We start from the raw sequence: 19,713 nt of genomic DNA, 5'->3' as shown, positions 1-19,713 counted from the left end.
AAGATCTCCAAGTAAGAAAAAATAGCAAATTTTTTGTGGTGTAAGAACCAAATAGGTGCAATAAATAACTGCAATTGGACATTTATCATCTGCAGTACTTCTTTGGGTCTATTTCTTAAGTCAGTGAAAACCATGGATAAGTATCCTTCCGTCTCATTTTGTCAACTCCAATGCTAAATTATGAACAATGAAATTACTTCACTGATCCACACGTAATGTATCAATATAGATTTATACCTCACCTGTCTTGTGGAAATATGAGAAGTTGCTCTGAATTGTACAATTCCTGCAGTACATTTGAGAGAAACTGACCCCACCACCTTTCCCCTCCGCACAGCTGAACCAGCAGAAGGCCGGTGTGCAATCGGATCTTGGGGGTTCCACTGATGCACAGGTGTTTAAATAACTCCTCACAAGCTTGAGCATGAAAAGTACTCTGCAGAACCACAGGAACTGAGTGCCCTTTTAAGAAAAGAGAACACCTCTGTTTAAAGAGACAATGACTTGAAAACATAGGAAGAAGTTTACAGTAAGTTTTTTAAACTACTACAATTAGACTAGCTGGCACAGGAGCAAAGGGGGTGGGAACATGTGGGGAGATGGGGATTTGTAGGTAACTCAAAGACCAGGCCATTTGGTCAAAACCAAACCAATACTATGTCAGTGCAAATACTCCACAGAACCTACATGAAGCAAAAACCAAGTCTCCATCATGTTTTAGAACAAACTGGCACAGAAAATCACACAACAACTTATCAACGGAAAAGGAAACTTAACGTTTCCTTTTTTTGTTTTTTTTTTTTTTTTAAACACCACCAACTCCTACTCAAATTTTTCAATTTCAATTTGCCCAGACTTCATTCAATGGCAAGCTTAGGAAATAGAAACTTTTTCTGGATATCAAAAAATCATGAACTAACTACAAATATTGGTTTTATGAGTCCATTACCACCACTACTCTTGAGGCAACTTCTGCTTCCTCGGCCCGCTTCTAACTGCCCAATCCATCTCCAGCATTGCACTGGCCTCAATTGCTCACAGATCCTTTCACAAGGTGATTCTGCCTGTGAAAACCACCTGAACCACCTGAGTATTCTGCCTGGGCAGTGTTTTGTTACTTCAGCAAACTGGATCATCCCAAGAAAGACTATCTGAAAAAGGAATATGCAGCTGGGACTACACAAAAGTCAGAAGGACCCTGACACCTTCTCCTATCCTTTTCAGGAAGTGGTTAGGCCAGCTTGGTGCCAATGGTAAAACTTTACAAAGTATGCTATCACCTACTAAAATCACAGTAGATGTGGCTTGGAGCAGCCTGCTCTAGTGAAAGGTGTCACTCTCCATGGTAGGGTGTTGGAACTGGATGATCTTTAAGATGCCTTCAAATTCCAACACCATTCTACATTTCTATGATTCTACATCTAAACCTACTATAATAGAGGCATTATAGTAGAAAAGTACAGGTCAAGAAATAAAAATACTTGGAAATTGTTTCTACTAACATGACAAAAAAATCAAAACCTCAAAAAATACTGACCATTGGACGAATGTAGCAAACTGAGCAAAGTATCCAATAAGTATCTAATGATGGTGCGTAGCTGCTCTGTGGATGACATCTGAATCAACTCTTTTGGATCAGATTGTTCCTTCAGTGTTTTCCTGCTTGCACCTAAAGCTACTTTGAGTCTCTGAACAGCATGGTGAGCCAAGTTGAGCTGAAGCTGCAGCTGAATGCAGTCCTGGTAAGCAGAAAATACTCTGCTGTCTTCTTCTACAGCCTTGTCTGGCTTCCTCAAAAAGTACTGGGCATTGTTAGCACTGTTGAGTGGTGGCAGGTCAATACTCTGCAGAAGGATTTCCAACCGATGACAGGCCAAATTGTACCTAAAGGGAAATATTCAAAAAACACAATTCAATACACATTAGCAAACAGCAATACATTTGACAACCACCCTGCCAGAAGTCAACTTCTGGTCCATTGTGAATGCACTGTTAAAACAGATACAGAAAAAAAATACAGCATAGTTTTTATTATTCCTATAAAAATACTCTGCTGTTGTAGAATTGTGAGTATTTTTTGGTCTGAAGAAAATAATGGGAAGAAAAAAAAAATCTACATTATGATATCCCAGTGGTTTACATTAAAATAATTAGGAAATAGACTTTTTTTCTTCTAACCTGCACTGTATGTCTTCTTGCAATGCAACCATCATTGCCAAATGCTGATCAATTTCTGGCTGATTTGCTGATTCGCCTTCTCCTCTGAGGGGATCATGCATTAGTTTCAGCTCATTTTCATAGGGTAGGATATAGGTATGGCCATAATAAAATCCTAATGGGATTTTTGCTCTGGCATTTGTGCTACCATATCGACCAATAACAGTGATCTGAAAGAAAACGCAACTATATTGTAACACAATTGTATCAAAACAGGAAAGATAAAGATCAAGTCAAAAATACATTAAAAATGTATAGCCCAAAAGAGTTTGGTCTGAAGACACCTTAAGTGGAAGTTCATGTACTAACAAACATCAAGAACTTAAAAAAATATCCTTTTACCTTCATAAACCTGCAAACTGGGGGTGGCAACAAGTCATGTAAAATAAGTGAGTGCGTGCTAATGTCAGTAGCCACTACCAGTCGCCTTCCATCCACTTCTTCTCCTAAAGTCCAGATGTCAATGGACAAAGAAGCCAAATCTCCACAAGTGGGAATCAATACATCTGTCAGTAATATAGGTCTTCCAAAATCCAGGGTCACAAATCTTCTTGCTCCTAGGTAAGAAAAACACAGGATTGCCTGAAAGATCAGTGTGTGCTAACCAGCAAGACATGTCACTTCTCAAACAATAAAGCCATGTTTATGTATTGCTTAAAAGATATATAAAGGTTTATGCATTGTTTAAAAGCTATATTTGCATACTTGAGGCTACAAATACCTGCACAATCCCAGAAACCCCCACTACAGCTTGAACACTTTGAGAAGAAAATTTTGGCATAAATGTAAACGAAGCTGTTTTGCTTTTTATGCATTATTTTTGAACAGGTTGTCTGTTGAGACCCAACATATTCCCCAAGACTCCAGCATTTTTCAACTATCAGCAAGTGCTAGGTCTTAAGCTCACAGGTGTCACAGAACACAAACCAAGAAATATCTTTACTCTGGAAAGCTAAGAGAGACTGTAGCTAAGCAACTTATTTAACGCCCCAGAAAATATTCCACTTCTTACTAGAACACGTGTCAAAAGTACTATTAGGAATTGTGGTTTTACCTGAGTGCATTCTCTCTATGATAATTGACTGATGAGGTGGAGGTTGAAGAAAATGTGAAGCATGAGATATTGCAAGAGCAAGGCCTGATCCAAGTGGATTCTGAGGAATGGAAAAACATCAGTAAAATTGAGTGATTAAGATCTATGCATTTATTGTGAACTCTTAAAAATGCATAATTTTGACAACACTTCACTACACTTAGATTAAAGCATGAACCATCAAAATATATGAACTACTAAGTTCAAAGGATTATTAACTCCTTACACAGTTCAGCTAGCTCCAATAAAGAGAAATCAGATGAGGTATTGTAACAATACTATCTTGCTCTCATAAGTTCTTTTCTCATGGTATAAATTTAGAAATACAGTTTCAAATCTCACCCAAAAATATATATATATTTACTAGCACTCAATTACAAATTAAGACCCTGGTAATGCTTACAGCATCTTGTTTCTTTAAGAAAAAGAAAATAATTACCGTTCTAGACTTGCTGGTATTTTTGTTATGTGCTGCAAGGTTAACTGTTGGGGGGTCAATGACTGAACCAGGAAAAAGCTGAGCAAGCTCTGCATTAATAACAGCAGAAACTGCTTCATTAGGTGGAGTCAAAGGTGGAGTCATGAAGAGAGGAGTTGTTTTTGGTGTGGGTGGAATGACATCTGAAGGATGAATGAAGAACCCTGGAGCTGCTACTGTATTGGAAGGCACAGAGTTGTGAACAGGACCAACTGCTGATGCTGCTGCTGCCGCTGCTGCCGTTGTCTGATGCAGTTTTGCTTCCAGCTTAGCTTTCTGTGGAGAAGATGAAAGCAATGTACGTAGCAGATAATACTACTTGTGAACATGGGAGTAGTATTGAGCCACAAGTTCAACTTTGATTATACAACTGGATTTAATAAACCTAAGCTACCTTCAATACAGGTAAGCTGAAAAAAGCTTACCTATAAGCTGAAAAATTAAACTATTAAACTATTTAATTTGACTCACAAGCTGAGGAACATGAGTAATTATATGGAATAATAAAAAAAAAAGGCAAAAACCCTCCACTGAACAGCAAAGTAAAGCCAACACAGCCAAGCACTGGCCAGTTAACAATGGCTTTATGACTGGCACTTCCCTGTGTCAGCAACTATGCTTTTCATTTCGGTATGCTTTTTCAATTTAGAACTGATATACCTACTTATGAAGACTTAGGTTTTATTACAAACTCCCAACCCACCCTTAAAATACACAAAAACTAAGTCTGGACGACTAATGCAGCATGGGAGACACCACCAGCACTTTGCTAAAGAAGAGCAAACCAGAGTGCTGAGCAGTTCCTTCCTCAAATACACTATGGAGGAAAAAAAAGCCATCTAGCTCTGCAACTACTTTCTCAGCTTCTGAAGTTTAGATACAGCACTAAAAAGAGCCAAATGGCCTCCAACCTGTTGCTGAAGCTTCAAAAGCTGCTGCTGTTTCTCTTGCAGCACCTGGAGCTGTTGCTCGGCTGAGGCCATTGCATGAGAGAGAGACTGCAAAGCTACCTGGGCTGCTGAACTCAGTGCGGTCGAGGCTTCCCCAACTGTTCCAGAAGAGAGGCCACCAACTGCTGGGGTAACCCCAAAGGTACTCACTGGCATGAAACAAACAAACAAAATAAAACACCTATGTAGAAATTATAAAACACAACTTTAATTCCTTATAAATTGTTCAGAGTGATGCAAAACCCGCATCTTTTTAATCCAGTTCTTGCTACAAGGTAACATCATCTTGAGTTACAAAGTATATGGTTTATAGACTACGCACTTGGTCATACATGCAACACTTGGATTACAGAAAAGCCACCTATTGCGCTGGAATTCTTCCACCACAAAAGCTTGTAAGGTAAAGATGCAAGCTTGTACATTATACTCTCCAATAGAAACAAACGGATTCAAGTCAATATTGTTAAAATCCACTTTGTTTGCTAAGATCCAAGAAGTTTAACTCCACATATCTGTTCAGAGACCCAACATATGGCTTTCTTCACATACAGAAATTATTTAAGAAAAAAACAAATCACAGACAAAACATTTCAATATTTGAAAACTACAAGCAGTCAGTTGGTCAAACAGTGCCATTATGTTAAATTAAAAATGTACTATGGAACAAACTATGCTAAGTAGAAAAAATGAAAAATTGTATATACCAGTAAACGTACTTGCATCGTCCCTTTCTATTCTAGTTCCATCACTTGTTGAAACACAGGTAAAGTGCAGAGGTTCAACTTCCAGAAGTCCAGTAAGAGAAGTAAAACTACCTTCAGCAGCCGCACAGCTACTTATTTTCCCATTTCCTGAAAAAGAAACATGTATCTGCACAGTCAGCCAATGTTTTCTTCATAGTGACATTTTAATTCATGAAGTGTCAAAAGGGACAACTAAATATAATGCACATATTTTATTAGTTCATGTTGTAGAAGAAACATCATTATAATCTTAACATTATCATATCCTCAATATAAATGGGGATTTGCTGTCAAATCTGAAAAGAGCATATTAATAAGTCAAATTGCCAACTGTGAGAGAAGCATAGCATAACCTTCTAAATTCCAGAAAAAAATAATATATGGATGCTCTAGTCTTTCTACACTGAAAGCAAATTAGCTTGCAAAAAATATTGATGTTACCTAAAACATCAATATTTCAATAAAGGAAGAAGAAACTGTCAGACCAACCAAGATCATAGACAAATTTAGTGTAAAATCCAGACTATTAATAACTATCAATATCCAAATAAATTCACAAAGTTGTATGGAGGAAGGGACAGGAAGGAGAAAGGCAATAGCATACAAGAGAAGGAAAGGAGTCACTAAGACTGATGAACACACTTGCTATGAAAAGAATTTCCTGACATGTAAAAATTATCTAGTTCTTTAGGACATTGCAGGGTTTAAAGGTTCACTTATGAATTAACCTGAGAAGACAGACACAAATATGCTTTACAGGTATTTTAACTCCTCTAAAACAGAAAAAACCCCCTCATTAAACCTTTATATTTAAGTAGAAGAATGCCATATGGCAGCTTTCCAACTTCAGAAAAATCCATTTAAGTTTCTCTGCTCATGTGAGTGTTGCTAGCCTAAATGAATAATAACACAGCTCAAGGAAGTTACTTGAAAGAGGTGACAGATGATTCCTAGATGACTGACCCAGGGAATGAGAGCAGCCTTTCTGTCTAATCTCTACCCTGAGATATTCCACAGGATAGGAAAATAACAGATTCCAGAAAGAGGCTTTTTCTTCTTGTCCTAAGGCCACAGGAAATGTAAAAGATACCATGAGCTAGAGAATACCTTGCACTTCAGCTTGGTTAGAAAATATAAAATCACATCTTCAGGAAAAGAAATCACTGTAATAGAGATTTACTAATTCTACCACAATCAATCACTGCTAAATTAAACATACATACCTGATAGAACATCAGACAAATCAATTTCATCTGACTGCACTCCAATACTGCTGTTGTATACATTTTTACAAGAAGAGCCACATATTTCCAAATCAAACAGAACTGGATCAAAAGGTGAACTGTATAATCCATATCTGCAAATAAAACAAACAGCACCATTCACACAGTAAGAACTCCTATGAAATTATTTACAGTAAAAGATCAAGCATTTTACCATCCAGATTCATTATACTCCAAACTATCCTGTTCATTCATTTGACACATCTTAGAAATTATCACTTGCTTATAGTTTATTAAAATTATTTATTTGATGGCATTTTCAAACAGCTTATAAGGCTAAGTAAGAAACTCTTCATTACTAAAGAGTTCTGAAGATGTAATATTATCCTGAAAACATGACACACAATCACACTAGACATGGAAATAGAACCACAAGCCTTAGACAATGAGCAAGACACGCACCTGCACATAGTAAATGAGACATTAGTCTGAAGTCAATAAAAACACAGTACTATTTCAAAACAGGAGAAGAAATTCCACCTCAGCTTGTTCTTCCAGCTGAAGTAAGAATTAAAAAAGGAAATGCTGCTAGGCATACCAATCAACACTTGTGATAAATACCTCAACAGAAGAAAACTCATAGCATTTACTCTGGCAGTATTGGAGGGCAAAAAATAGCACCATCACTCGAAGTGGTCCCAAATCAATTACGGTTTTATAAGCCAAGAAAAAGGAAACTCCAAAGTAGTATGAAAATCAATGGGGTTATTTGTTTGTGGTTTTGTTTTTGTTTAAAAGTGGGGTTTTTTGTTTTGGCTTTTTTTTCAGTCTTTGCAAATACCTATTACCAGCAACTGAAAAGAGGAAAAAAATGGAAATCAGGCCAAATTACTAAGCCAGAGTAGAAAGAAATGCATCTGTGTAGATACAAAAGTGAGAAACATAACACTCTGCACTTTGGCAAGAGACAGAGGAAATCTGAAATATTTCCACAAACACACTAGCAAAGGCAGTAAGTTCTTCCACCCCCTTTTCCCTCTGCCTCCAAGCAGTTCCTCTTTTCTTTACCAGCTGAGGTAAAAGCCCCCAACATGCTGACAAGGCTGGAATGTTTAAATGTCTTTTTTGATGAAGTAATCATAGAAGTGTAAATGTCCACATGAATACAACACCAGCAACAAGGTAAAAACAGATTCTAGACTTATCTGGTTGTCAAAATGTTTCCCCATTAGCTGGGGTCAGTGCTTTTGGCCACACAATGCTATGACTGCAATTATCAGAAAATGATGAATGATCTTACAAAAGGGCAGATCATCTGAAAATTACAGATGAAGCCCATTTAACATTACATTTCCCAACCAAATTACTTAGAAGGTAGCAAATTTAAAATAACTTTTTTTGTTCTGAGTATAAAGTTATTTTAAATTTGCTACCTTCTAAGTAATTTGGTTGGGAAATGTAATGTTAAATGGGCTTGATCTGTAATTTTCAGATGATCTGCCCTTTTGTAAGATCATAGAACAACACAGGATAGACTTGGTTGCTCTTTACAAGCATGCATTAGACAGGACCAGTGCATCCTACACATCTGACAAGACTGATGTGTTTGCTGCCTGACCTTTTTTTGCACACCAGCCAAGACAATACGCTCCTGTAAAGTGGCTGTTAAAACACACACAAAAATGCTCAGACAAAATTCAGTGTGGTACCTTCACATCCTGCTTTAGACACCAGAATTTAAACATTCTGATTTAAACATTTAAACAAATAAATCAGGTGAGCTCAACACTAGCGCTGATTACTTACATATTTTAAATAGTTTGATTTATTAAATAAGCAGGTGATAAAATGTCAAAATTCTGCAAGAGTATTGTAGAGTAGAATCAGAATTTGAACATACTGCAAAGGGTTTAATTTATGCTGTCCAGCCCAGATTTATTTCAACAAGCATAGTGCCTTTTACCTGTTCTTCAGCAGGAATGATCAGGTTCACAGTTTTGAGCTTCATTAGCAATCCTTTTCAAAAAAGGATATAGAAGGTACACCAACAAAAAAACAAAGACTAAACGAAGAATGTAATGTAAAAACTCAATCACCTTATTCATCCATGCAGTAATGAACATGAACTCTGTGATATACCTCTTCTATTTCATACATCAGAGCCCTCAACTAGAATAATGTGTAAATTTTTGTGTACCACAATACAAGGAGGACAAGAACCAAAGAAGCCAAAGGAAATTCTTTAAGAATGACTACAGATCTGGAGAATACAGTGAAGATAAAAATACACTCCAGACATCCCGAATTTGTTTAGAATGAAAGAATCTGCTCTCCAGTGCCAGTGTGGGGAGGACACAAGCACTTGTCATCTTATTGCAGGGGTTCCATACTGTTGTCTCCTTATCACAGAAGTTCCATACCTTCCTTGCTGTTTCTCGTGGTCAGCTCCTCAGATCACTGACTCTTTCTTCTTCACAAAGGAGCCAACTGACATCAGTTCCTGTCTCAACCAGCCAACCCACTCTTTTATAGCACTCTTGTTCTCATTGGAGAAATTAAAATTGTGGCCTGTTAAAGTCAGGCCTGCTCCTAATCTTTGATAATTGGCCCAAATGCAACTCCTTAGGGGAAAGACTACTTTCTACACTATCTTTATTTTCTTACATTCTATCCCCCTACAAGCACTAAATGGAGCAGCAGGAGAGTTTTCAGATTAGACAAGAGCCAGAGACAGTTCAAGTGCGAATGGTAACAACAATTAAACCATGTAACACCTTACAATACTTAGAATAATGTAATTCCGTGACTACATGAATCTCATTCTTTCAAGAATAGGCTGGAGAAATTGTTTTAGATTTGCTAGAGACAAAATCAACCTGTTTTTTTGTAACAAAGTCAAAAATCCTATCTAAAATCCCTTTTTTGTTTTATGAACTGCAAATCATGTAACACACCCTACTGGCCTTATCCTTTCAAGCTTTACTTGATTTATTGCAGCAACATGATAGTAAAATGAGTATTATTCTCCTATGAATTTGTAGATCTGTTAATTAGACATCTGCTTTTAGCAGATTACCAGATGTTAGCCTATTGCACCTGGGACCAAGGGGAAAACCACAATACGTTAAATTCTGCAACACAAAAGTACACAAAAAAGATACAACACAATTTGAGGAAAGGGAAAAAGGGGAAAGCTATGGCTGCCTACTAATTTCTCTTTAAAAAAAAAACAAACACAGAAACCCAAAAATGACAGTATTGTCTCAATCCATGGACATGTGAAAGAAAGACCCACAAATTTTGCCTGAATTAATAAACTAAATCAAGAAATACTCAGTCCTTGCTAGAGAGCTGTTGTAACCAAAAAAGGGATTTGCTGCTACTCTTAAAACTACCTATGGGGTTATGGAGTTAAAAGAGAAAGCAAATTAAGTTTCAAGAAGGAACTCAGTAAAACATCATCTAGAAACATCCAGAAAATCTAAGCTATAAGGACACCAAGAACAGGCTCACTTCAGAAATCTTCCCTTGCCATGCAGACAGCATGTGCTCACCAGAAGGTGATCTGAAATGTCATGTACCAAATTCAAAAGTGGGCAACTGAAAAGGAGGAAAACCTTCTATTTAAGATACACTGTTTAAAGAAAGTATTTGGAAGCAATTTATATGAAGGAACAACTTGATTCCTACAGAAAGGTGCCATTCTCATGTCAAGTGTAATTTTCACTTTTTTCTCCTTCATTTGGTTCAACTCACTTATTTTTCCAAAATTCTAAATTTTTCTAGATACCATTTATATTGCTGGGATAAGTCTAATCAACTGTAAGGACTACAGATGGTGAAATAAATTAACAACTAAGTAGAGGAATGCAGTAGACAGCAGGATAAGGATCCAAGTGTAACACCCAAGACTAAATTTTTATGAAGTATTTTGGAATTATAGTTCTTTACAAACAAATGCAAAAATTAAAACATATTCTTCCTCCTCTACACCTTCCCTTACTACATTTTCTATTACATTTGCAATTTTACCTGAAAATTCTGAACTAACCTCCATCAAACTTTTTCTACCTTGATCTTGTTTGACTTGGAAGAAAACTCTTACACCCAAACCACAACTAAAAGAGATATCAAACAGCAGCATTTTTCCTTCACCAAAATGCAGCTTTGGAAACTGCTACACAACTGAACCATCAGAAATTTCCTTTTCGTATCATGTAAATCCAAAGTTAAATGGCCAATCAGTTCAGTATGGAAACAACATCAAAGTCCTAAATTACACTGATATGTAATTTAAAAGAAGAACCTGCATTCCCAGTAAATTAATCCAGGTCTCTACACCTAGAATGTGGCCTTTGGAAGAAATATGTTAAATGTACTGTCAACCTACTGAAAGACTATAGCTTTGTGAAGCACTGTGCCAAACTGAAACTATTCAGTATACTTAATTCCTTCCAAGAGTCAAAATTTGACATGCTGTGTTAGTCCTTACAATAAGTCATAAATACTAACTTAAGGATTGCACAGACTTCAAACACCACATACATATTTGCTAATTTAAAATGTGACACAGCAATTAAATTCAACTTTATTTTCACACAAGTTAAAACTGTTTTCCTAAACCTTAGCAAATTAATTCTTGCTCAAATACAGCAAAGGATAACACACAACCTTTTCCACAACACCAAAGGATGGCGTTGGATGGTTCTCAGGCTTGTTTTGATAAAGTTTACAACAACCACATTTGTTAGTACCTTGTTTGAAGCAATGCCTCCATTGGTGTTAGGCGATCCTGCAGCTGACGGGACACCGCAGTCAGCAATGATGCACAGGCTGTGCTGCATCCTGCCAAATCTTCATCTTTTACATAGTTCAGCAACACAAAATACCAGTACACAGATCCTGCATTAAAATAAAATCATTTCACGTGAAAGAGGATATAAATTTTTCACTGAGAAAGCATACTTTAAAAGATAATCAACAGAAGTGATAATGATCTAATGGTATGAATACAGACTAGGACATATTCTACCCCTTCCCCTTTCTTGAGAGGCTTCAATTAAGAATCATTCTGCAATCATAAGTTTCTACAAGTACTTCCAATTCTCTTATCAACTAACACATAATTGAAGGAAAAAATGGTTCCCAAGAGACAGCTTTGCACACTTCCTTCACTCCTCCTGCTGACAAGAATCAAAATACTCTTGATATATTAAGGTGCTTGGCTAGGGGTTCCAACCTCATCAGAGCCAAGCCATACTCCAGAGCCAACTCTTTTCCTCCTTTCATCCTCTGGTTCTGGTTGCCATCTCCTTAATCAGTATTTGCTAGAGGCACTGCTTCCATAGAAATTATTTCTGGGAGCATAACACTGAGGTTCTATATAGAAACACAAATCTCAGTTTCCTCCTTCTCCTTCCCTCCCTGTGCATTCCACACCCTCTGTAGCAAGGTGTTGTGTTTTGACCTGGGTGGTAGTACAACAAGCTTTTTGGAATACAAACTCATTTTTCTTTAAGGCTCATTGGTGATGCCAAGCTAGAAACAATTCAACAATATCCTAGTGTGAAAAGGCAGGCCTTGTCACCCACAATACAAGGGTGAAGTCACCTTCCCAGTCCATCTGGCACTCACGATGCTTCAACAAGGTGTTAAGAGACCTTTACACTGCAGTATAGGCAAGAAAGAAATTTAATTTAGTTAAAATTTCCTTGTAGTGCAGAAGAATGAAAAGTGGATTGCTATTAGAACTTCATTTGGACAGCCAAGTTTCCTGGTTATCTCCTAATTTTAACAAATAACAGACCACCCTGACTGTCACTTATGTCAACAGAATCTGTTGTTGCTAAACACCTTTCAGAATTTTTAGAAAACTTACTTAAGTTCTTCCAAAATGTCAGCCTTCACACTCTGGTTTAAACAAGCTTATTTGCTTAAAATTCCACCACCTGAAATGTCTACTTCATCACCAGACCACTCCAAGGAGCATTTAGTACTAACTCAACAATTACCTCATTCTGATTTCACAAGAGAGCCCAATACAACTCGACAAACAACAAATGCACGGCGTATGTTTACGACAAGAACACTGCATACGTACCCCCTGTGGCAGCAGCAGGCAGAAGAGGCATATTGTCGAGTAAAGCTTTCAGAAGAACTGATCCAAACCCTTGCTGACTTGGGTCACACCTGCCATTGCTACAAAAAAAATACAACACTTCAACATTTAAGGAAGTAAGAATGAGGGATGAAATCTCCTGCAGGAGATGAAGCTGAAAGACTGGTGTTCTTTGCACTCACACCCTAAACACATATTTCCTGAAAAGAGCATCTACCAGGTCTTGCTGCTTTATGAATTTAACGTCAAACAGCAACAAACAAAATGTTCCGTTCAGAATGCATGCAAATCCCCAAAATACGTGTAAAACAGAAATAAACAAAAACAAATAGATGCAAATAATTAGCACTCACCTGATGCATAGTGCAAGAAATCGTGCACATTTGTGAGCTATGCTCCGCCCAGCTTCAAAGAAGCAAACACGTATAATATCAGAGACACATTTACGTGTTTTAGAAAGCAAACTGTCATTTCCTTCCTTTGAGCTGTGAAAACAAGTTGCATACTTTAGAAAATAACATAAACCTATTTTTTTTAAACCAAACTGATACTGAGAAACAGCCATGATAATTTGAACAGAATTCCTCCCTTACCTGCCAGGGCCATTTGAATACACTCCGGCCAACCAACAAAGCGTGTCGAGTACAAGACTCTGAGCATGTTCTGTGGTCAGACCATCCTCTGTCTTCTTGCAAAGAGTGGTGAGCAGCTTCTCATGGAACTCTGAAAACTGTAACATGGCACACCGCTGAACTCTGGGGAAGGGGAAGGAAAGAAAACCAAAAATTAACCAATATGGCCACTCTCCAGCTTTGTATCCTATCTTAGGAGTAGCAAAAAAAGACAATCTTCCATGAAAGTAAAAGCAGTACACAAGCATATGCAATACTTTCTGTGCACACATTCCCAATCATCCTATTTTCTGCTCACAGAACTTCCTACATTACAACAGATCCAGCAAACTTCTATGAAGTTTTTCCCCCATTAACTTGTCTAGCAATTTCTAAACCTAAACAAAATTTCACCATCTACAAAACTCTTATCATCTGTTTGCACATACCTCTTTGCAGCCTCATCAACTTCTTTAAGCCCATTACAGTGAATGCCACAACTGCAGGGTGGCAGCTGGCAATACACTTTAAATACTGTATTACCTGTATCTAGGTCTGCAGTACCAAACCAAAGACTTCAACCACCTCTTTGTTAGCTAAATTTGATTCTAAACTTTTTGACAAATAATATACTTTCTGCTGTACAAAACCAGGCAATGTGGAAACAGAAAGGGAAGATGCTTCCTTTGAAAAAAATTAGTTTTACCAAGAAAACTTATTTACATTTCCCTTTTGAAGTCAAGCAAAAAAACCTCACTCAACATAAAATTTCATGCATAGTGTTATTCTACCACAACTTTCACAGCATAGTGCCCTCTTACTTGCAATTTACAGCATTTTCCATACAAAAATAAGCTTATGAAATAACTTTAAACAGCATCTTGACCTGAGCTAATTCAAGAACTAAGCTTTTGATGAGAAGCATAATTAAAGCTAATATTTTTTCAGAATTAAAAAACACCAACTAACCTTTCCTTTGAAATTGAAGTTTTTTTAAATCTTCGAATTGTCACAGAGACTTCTTGAAGTAAGTCACAGCCTCGCAGATTATCTGATTTTCTTGAAGAAGTAGTGGCTTCAATTTTGCTAGATGGCTTTTCCTAATATTTTTGGTAAAAATAACACTCATAAATCACATTGGTTCTGATCCATTTTTATACCTTGTTCAGTGAAATGCAAGCAGTTTGCTAAAATCTCTCAGTTTGAGCATTATACCAAAATAAACTGGTTTTATTCACTAACTGCTTTAATATAGAACAATACACATGCACACACACATCTTCACAGAAGGATAAGACCTATCAACGACTGAAAATACTCAAGGGAACAGAAGTTTCAAAAACAAGTGTTCAGAATGTGAAAGTGGCAGAACAGACCTTTGCAACTCAATCTGCACAAAGAAACAACTTAGAAATGTTGAATTCTAATTCTTGAAGGTGTCAACACAGTGTCACCTCTTTAGAAAGTAGTTTTTAATGGATCTTAATTCTGCTAACAGTTGCTTCATTTTCAGATGACATGAATCATACCAAGTCTACAACTACCAAACGTATCTTCCTTGGATATTCATTACCTTGCCTGCTGCAACTTTTGCCAATAATGAAGCAAGTGAATGGCCCTTGTTTGTCTGAGGTTTTAGAGGAGGTATTCTAACCACTGGTCTAATGCCACCATTGCAGATTTCTTCTGTTCCTCTGTCATTCACTGCTTTGACATGAATTAAAAATGAACGGTACTTGCCACCAGCCATGCCTAAAAGTAGAGAAAAAAAAAGGACGAGGGACAATTTGCACAGTTTAAACAGATTGCAAGTTGTAAACAGAACAGATAAACCATATTAATTACAGTAGTTTACCATCCATTTGAAACAGCAACTCACTATGGTGTTACACAGCAGAATTTGTCAATGCAAAAATAGATAACAAACCTATGTCTGACTACAGAAGTATGAGATGCACTTCAGCCACACAGGCTTCATGCAAACAGCATAATAAACTGCTTTACCTTTAACAAGCTTTGGACTTGTTAGTGTCAACATTCCAGCATGTCCTGATAGATCAAGTCCAGTAGCCAGCCATACTGGACCACAAAGTATATCTTCCTTGTGTTCCTCCAGAAATGGACATAATCTAAGACCTTAGAAAACATAAGCAATGTGGATCTGAATTAGCCATAATTAAGTCATAAAATCTGATCATTTGCATGGATTAAAAATGCACCATGTCAAACTCTGATCACTAAATACATATAACTTTACACAAAAAAAAAGACTTGAAGTTCACTTTTAGACATTTTCCAGTGAAATCAGTTAAGGTAAATGACAGTTTTAAAACCATTTTCAGTTGCATTATATGGATTAATACCTATCTTGACTGGCTTATAAAAGCCACAAAAATATACAACTGATGAAATAAAGAACCAGTATATACAGAGCCACAATCCTTACTGGGTCATTACTGAAGCAGGACAACACTGTTTAAAAACAAAACAAATAATAAATTTAAAACAAGGATGGCTTTGTTTCTTCTATAGGATATACAAATTACTGAAATCATCTTCACTCATCTGCTGCTCCTTTCTCAGCATCAAACATATCCTTTCAGCACTTTTATCACCCCTTGATCCTTCCTTGGAGTCATAGGATCATAGAATGGTTTGGGTTGGAAAGGACCTTGACAGCCATGTTCTAGACAAGGCTGATTCCACAAGAGAAAAGCAGGTGTAAAGTAAGACTGTTGAAAGGACCAAGAAAAAGAACCATCGCTCTAGAACTGAGTCACTCCAACTGATAAATTTTAGTCTGCACCTCTCCTCACCCAGACCCACTCAATGCTTTCACAGCCTAAGATATTTTGTGGAAGAGTGCTAGTAAACAACAAAGTTATAGAAACAGGCACAGTGTGATGTGGCCTAGTTATGAATTCTTTATGTTCTGTTCCTTATTGGTTTACTGCAGCAATGTCTACAAAAGCCAGGTATGCAAAGAAAAATTATACTAAAACTGGCCAAAGAAACAAAGTGAAATACTGGTGAAACAGGCTAGCAATTTAAATTAGAAAGGTGCCATATCAATCTACTTGATTTCTAAACTCAAATAAACATTAATCTGCTTATAAGCACCAAATCTCTCCAGTAGTTTAGGACATTTCTGGTGCATTTGTGTTAAGCTTTCAACCAATACAGCAAACAGATAAGAGAGAAAAATAACTTTTGATGACAGCTGAGAAATTAGTCTATCTTAATGTTTGAGAAATTTTTGCAGAGGAATTCAAATGTATCATTTAAACAAGAAAAAAGCAAGGTCCTATTTTAAGCGAAGTATAACAAGATCAGTAAAACTTACATTGTGGTTCCTCTACATCCATATACTGCATTTCTTCACTGAATTCTGCCAGTCCTGGTTTTCCATTTCTCTCCACTTCTATATTATGAGCTGGAGATAAAGGAAATGCGATCTGTCTATCTACTGCTGCTTCTGGAAATAAAAATATTAGCATGATTTCAAACACTGCTCAAGGCTCAGGAAAAACAGAAGTGGTAGTTTTCATAGCAGAATTATCAACTTTCTGCCCACAGCAATATTTTTAATACAAATCCACAAGTACACAAACACACGTTTTTCATACGGATTGAAGTTGCAGCAAATAGTTAAAAAATAGTATTTCTGAATGGCCTGTAAAGAACCTGCTTTGTTTTAACACTGCCAAAATTCTTTTCCCTAATAATCAATTATGATTATTAGGGAAATAATTACTCCTCAGCAATTAGATTCCAGTACTGAAGGTTTGATAATTTAAACATAAAATAACTGGATTGCTCCTGCTGAACATCAAACATTATTTTGGTCATACTTAAACACAGCCTTTTTTCCAATTAAATGGATCACATGAATTATAAATCAAGAGGACATGCAAGCAAATTAACAAGAAGCATATACAGTGAATTAACTGCCAGACCAAAACCATTAATTCCCAACCAGAAGAATTATGCCTCTGGCCTTCCCATTACTACACACTACATATTTAACTATTTCCAGGGCTCCTGTCCTACAAAAAAATGACTGAATACATTTTGCCCTGCACATCTTCCCTATGTCTCATTATCTTAAAATTTTAGTTCCTTTCTCTCCCCATCTGGAAGGACAGAAGTTGGAGGGGGAGTTAATCGAATTTCAGTCTGAGGTTTTTATTCATTTGTAAGAGCCAAACAATGTTGAATATTACTTCTCCCTTGGTTAAGATCTATCACAGATTTAAATTACCTAACTTTGTCTTCCCTTATAATGAAATCATCAGTGCCCTATTATTTTATTCAATAGTGCAAAGAAAAAAGACAAATGTCACTTAAGTCCTTTTCCAAAACTCAAGAAATTGAAAAAGGGAAGGAAACAACTGCAATGCAGTTACACTTGGAGAAGATGTTGGTTAGCTGTGGATGTCCAATCCTGTGAATTAAAAAGAAAAAAAGACTTTGCCAAAGCTGCCTTGCAGGTGCTCTCACACTCCCCAGACCTTTCCAGACTTCCTGACCCCCTGATTTGATGCCTTTTCCTCCTTGTAACATAATAAAGCAAATTCCAGTATATTACATGCAAGGAAGTGAAATGTCATTTTCTGGAAGAGCTCTGTCATGTCTTCTGATCAGTATGCTCTGCTGAAAAGCATTCACAGAGAGCTCTGGCAATTTATTTCACAGCTAAATCAAATGTCTCCAAGGAATTACCAACTCATGGAACTGTTTGTTCAGAAGTGTTTAAAATTGAAGCATTAAGGAAAAGAGTTTAGCTTTTCTTCTACTGTTTTGTTCCACAGGTGAAGATTTTCAGATTAATTCTGACATCCAGCTCTACAAATGGACTGAAATCATGCTGAAAACAAAGGTTCCACTAAGGAGACAAACATTGACAATCTGTTCTAGTTTTTTCTTTGATAGAACAAATTTTTATGCAATGCTAAAATTCAGGTTTTACAGCAAGGATTAACAAAAATGAAGAAACTGAAAGAGCACCTGTTGGCTGCTGTCCTGCAGTCACAGCTAGCACTTCTGTTAAATCTAAAGCACCTCAAACCCTAAAAGAATAGGAGCCTCTCAAACAATATTACTGAGCTAGAATATTTGGTTCTTGGGTTACAAGCAGATTATAGTATTTAAGGGAGCATCTCCAGCACACATTTTTTATTACTAAACACTGGAGGATGCTACACAGTGAGGTTTTATGAAAGCCTGTTAATGATCTTTGAAATGCCTATAGTCCTTTTTGAAATTTACTGTTACTCTTGCCTTTAAGTGGGATGGTCTTGGCAATTGAAAAAAAATAGGAAAAGGAGGGAAAAAGGGCTTTTATGATCATGCTTGCTCTTCTTCTCAACACAATTTATATCCAGCAAGCAATTTAATAATATCTGACAGCAAGATTTCTCTGAAATAGCCAGCTCCTAAAGCTTTTGAAAAAGAGGGGGCCAGAAAAAGATACGCAATTAATGTCTCCATAAAAGGAGGTGCAGCATGTAATACCTTCCACGCCCAGCAGACAAGGCAGCAGGACATGAAACAAATGCTCTCACCACAGGGAAATCCCAGTGGAGGCACTTCCACATCAAAGAATTGACTTTTCAATTTATGCTACCCCCTCACAGGTTCCCTGAGAGCTAGTAAGATGCACAGTCCAGTTACGAGTCTTCCCAAGGCAAGAGCATTCCTAACTTTGGTCTACTCTGTCAAAGCTGCAAGAATAAAAGGTGAAATCATGAAATCCTACTGCAGCTTTCACACAGCTTAGTCAATGAGCCAAATGATGAGAGAATTCCCACGGAAGCCATGGGATTTTTTACTTCCATCAAGAAAAGCCTTGCTATTTTCTCACTGGCAAATAATCTCCTTCTGTGACTTGGAATAATTTAGTATTTTTTTTTACTACATCGAGACCTTAAAAGAGCACCACTTGCTTAGTCAGTCTCTAGGATGATTTACAATTGACAACTTATTTTTAATGGTTGTAGGATTTATGCAGTACAGAATTATAACTGAGTTCAGTCTTTTTGAGCTATGTAACTTTTATTTGCATAAATGCCAAGATTTTGAACCTGTTTACCCAGTTTGTCACCTCAATTTACATTTAAGCATGATAACTGAAAAGAGCCCATGATACCAGGAAATAGAATAAATCAGTAAAAGTGAAATACTTAGACAATTACAAGCAATTTTTCTGATACACATCACAGAGAATACTGAGTTTGAGAAAAGAAATAATGTTCTGAAAGATATCCTAGTTTTTTTCTTA

At 36.8% G+C, this 19,713-nt stretch overlaps 1 protein-coding gene across 2 annotated transcripts in view; it reads right to left on the bottom strand.

The window, feature by feature from the left end:
* Window positions 1-19,713, bottom strand: part of BIRC6 (baculoviral IAP repeat containing 6) — a 177,765-nt gene that overhangs the window by 114,156 nt on the left and 43,896 nt on the right. The window contains exons 14-30 of one of the 2 annotated variants that reach the window (XM_054280068.1): window positions 16,777-16,908; window positions 15,438-15,569; window positions 15,007-15,185; window positions 14,403-14,533; window positions 13,416-13,577; window positions 13,176-13,307; window positions 12,805-12,902; window positions 11,459-11,606; window positions 6,705-6,838; window positions 5,443-5,589; window positions 4,700-4,887; window positions 3,750-4,064; window positions 3,272-3,371; window positions 2,560-2,774; window positions 2,179-2,387; window positions 1,538-1,884; window positions 243-462 (exon numbers count right to left, since the gene is read on the bottom strand). In XM_054280068.1, coding sequence (XP_054136043.1) covers window positions 243-462; window positions 1,538-1,884; window positions 2,179-2,387; window positions 2,560-2,774; window positions 3,272-3,371; window positions 3,750-4,064; window positions 4,700-4,887; window positions 5,443-5,589; window positions 6,705-6,838; window positions 11,459-11,606; window positions 12,805-12,902; window positions 13,176-13,307; window positions 13,416-13,577; window positions 14,403-14,533; window positions 15,007-15,185; window positions 15,438-15,569; window positions 16,777-16,908 — 2,989 coding nt within the window. The remainder of the gene's footprint in view (window positions 1-242; window positions 463-1,537; window positions 1,885-2,178; window positions 2,388-2,559; window positions 2,775-3,271; window positions 3,372-3,749; window positions 4,065-4,699; window positions 4,888-5,442; window positions 5,590-6,704; window positions 6,839-11,458; window positions 11,607-12,804; window positions 12,903-13,175; window positions 13,308-13,415; window positions 13,578-14,402; window positions 14,534-15,006; window positions 15,186-15,437; window positions 15,570-16,776; window positions 16,909-19,713) is intronic. The other variant, XM_054280069.1, reaches the window with a different exon arrangement.

This window comes from Melozone crissalis, unplaced genomic scaffold, assembly GCF_028551555.1.
Source record: "Melozone crissalis strain CALT ecotype California unplaced genomic scaffold, PUWL_Pcris_2 ptg000027l_1, whole genome shotgun sequence".
NCBI classification, from domain to species: domain Eukaryota; kingdom Metazoa; phylum Chordata; class Aves; order Passeriformes; family Passerellidae; genus Melozone; species Melozone crissalis.
Note: the sequence above shows the minus strand (reverse complement) of the source record. Positions and strands in the feature narration are given on the sequence as shown.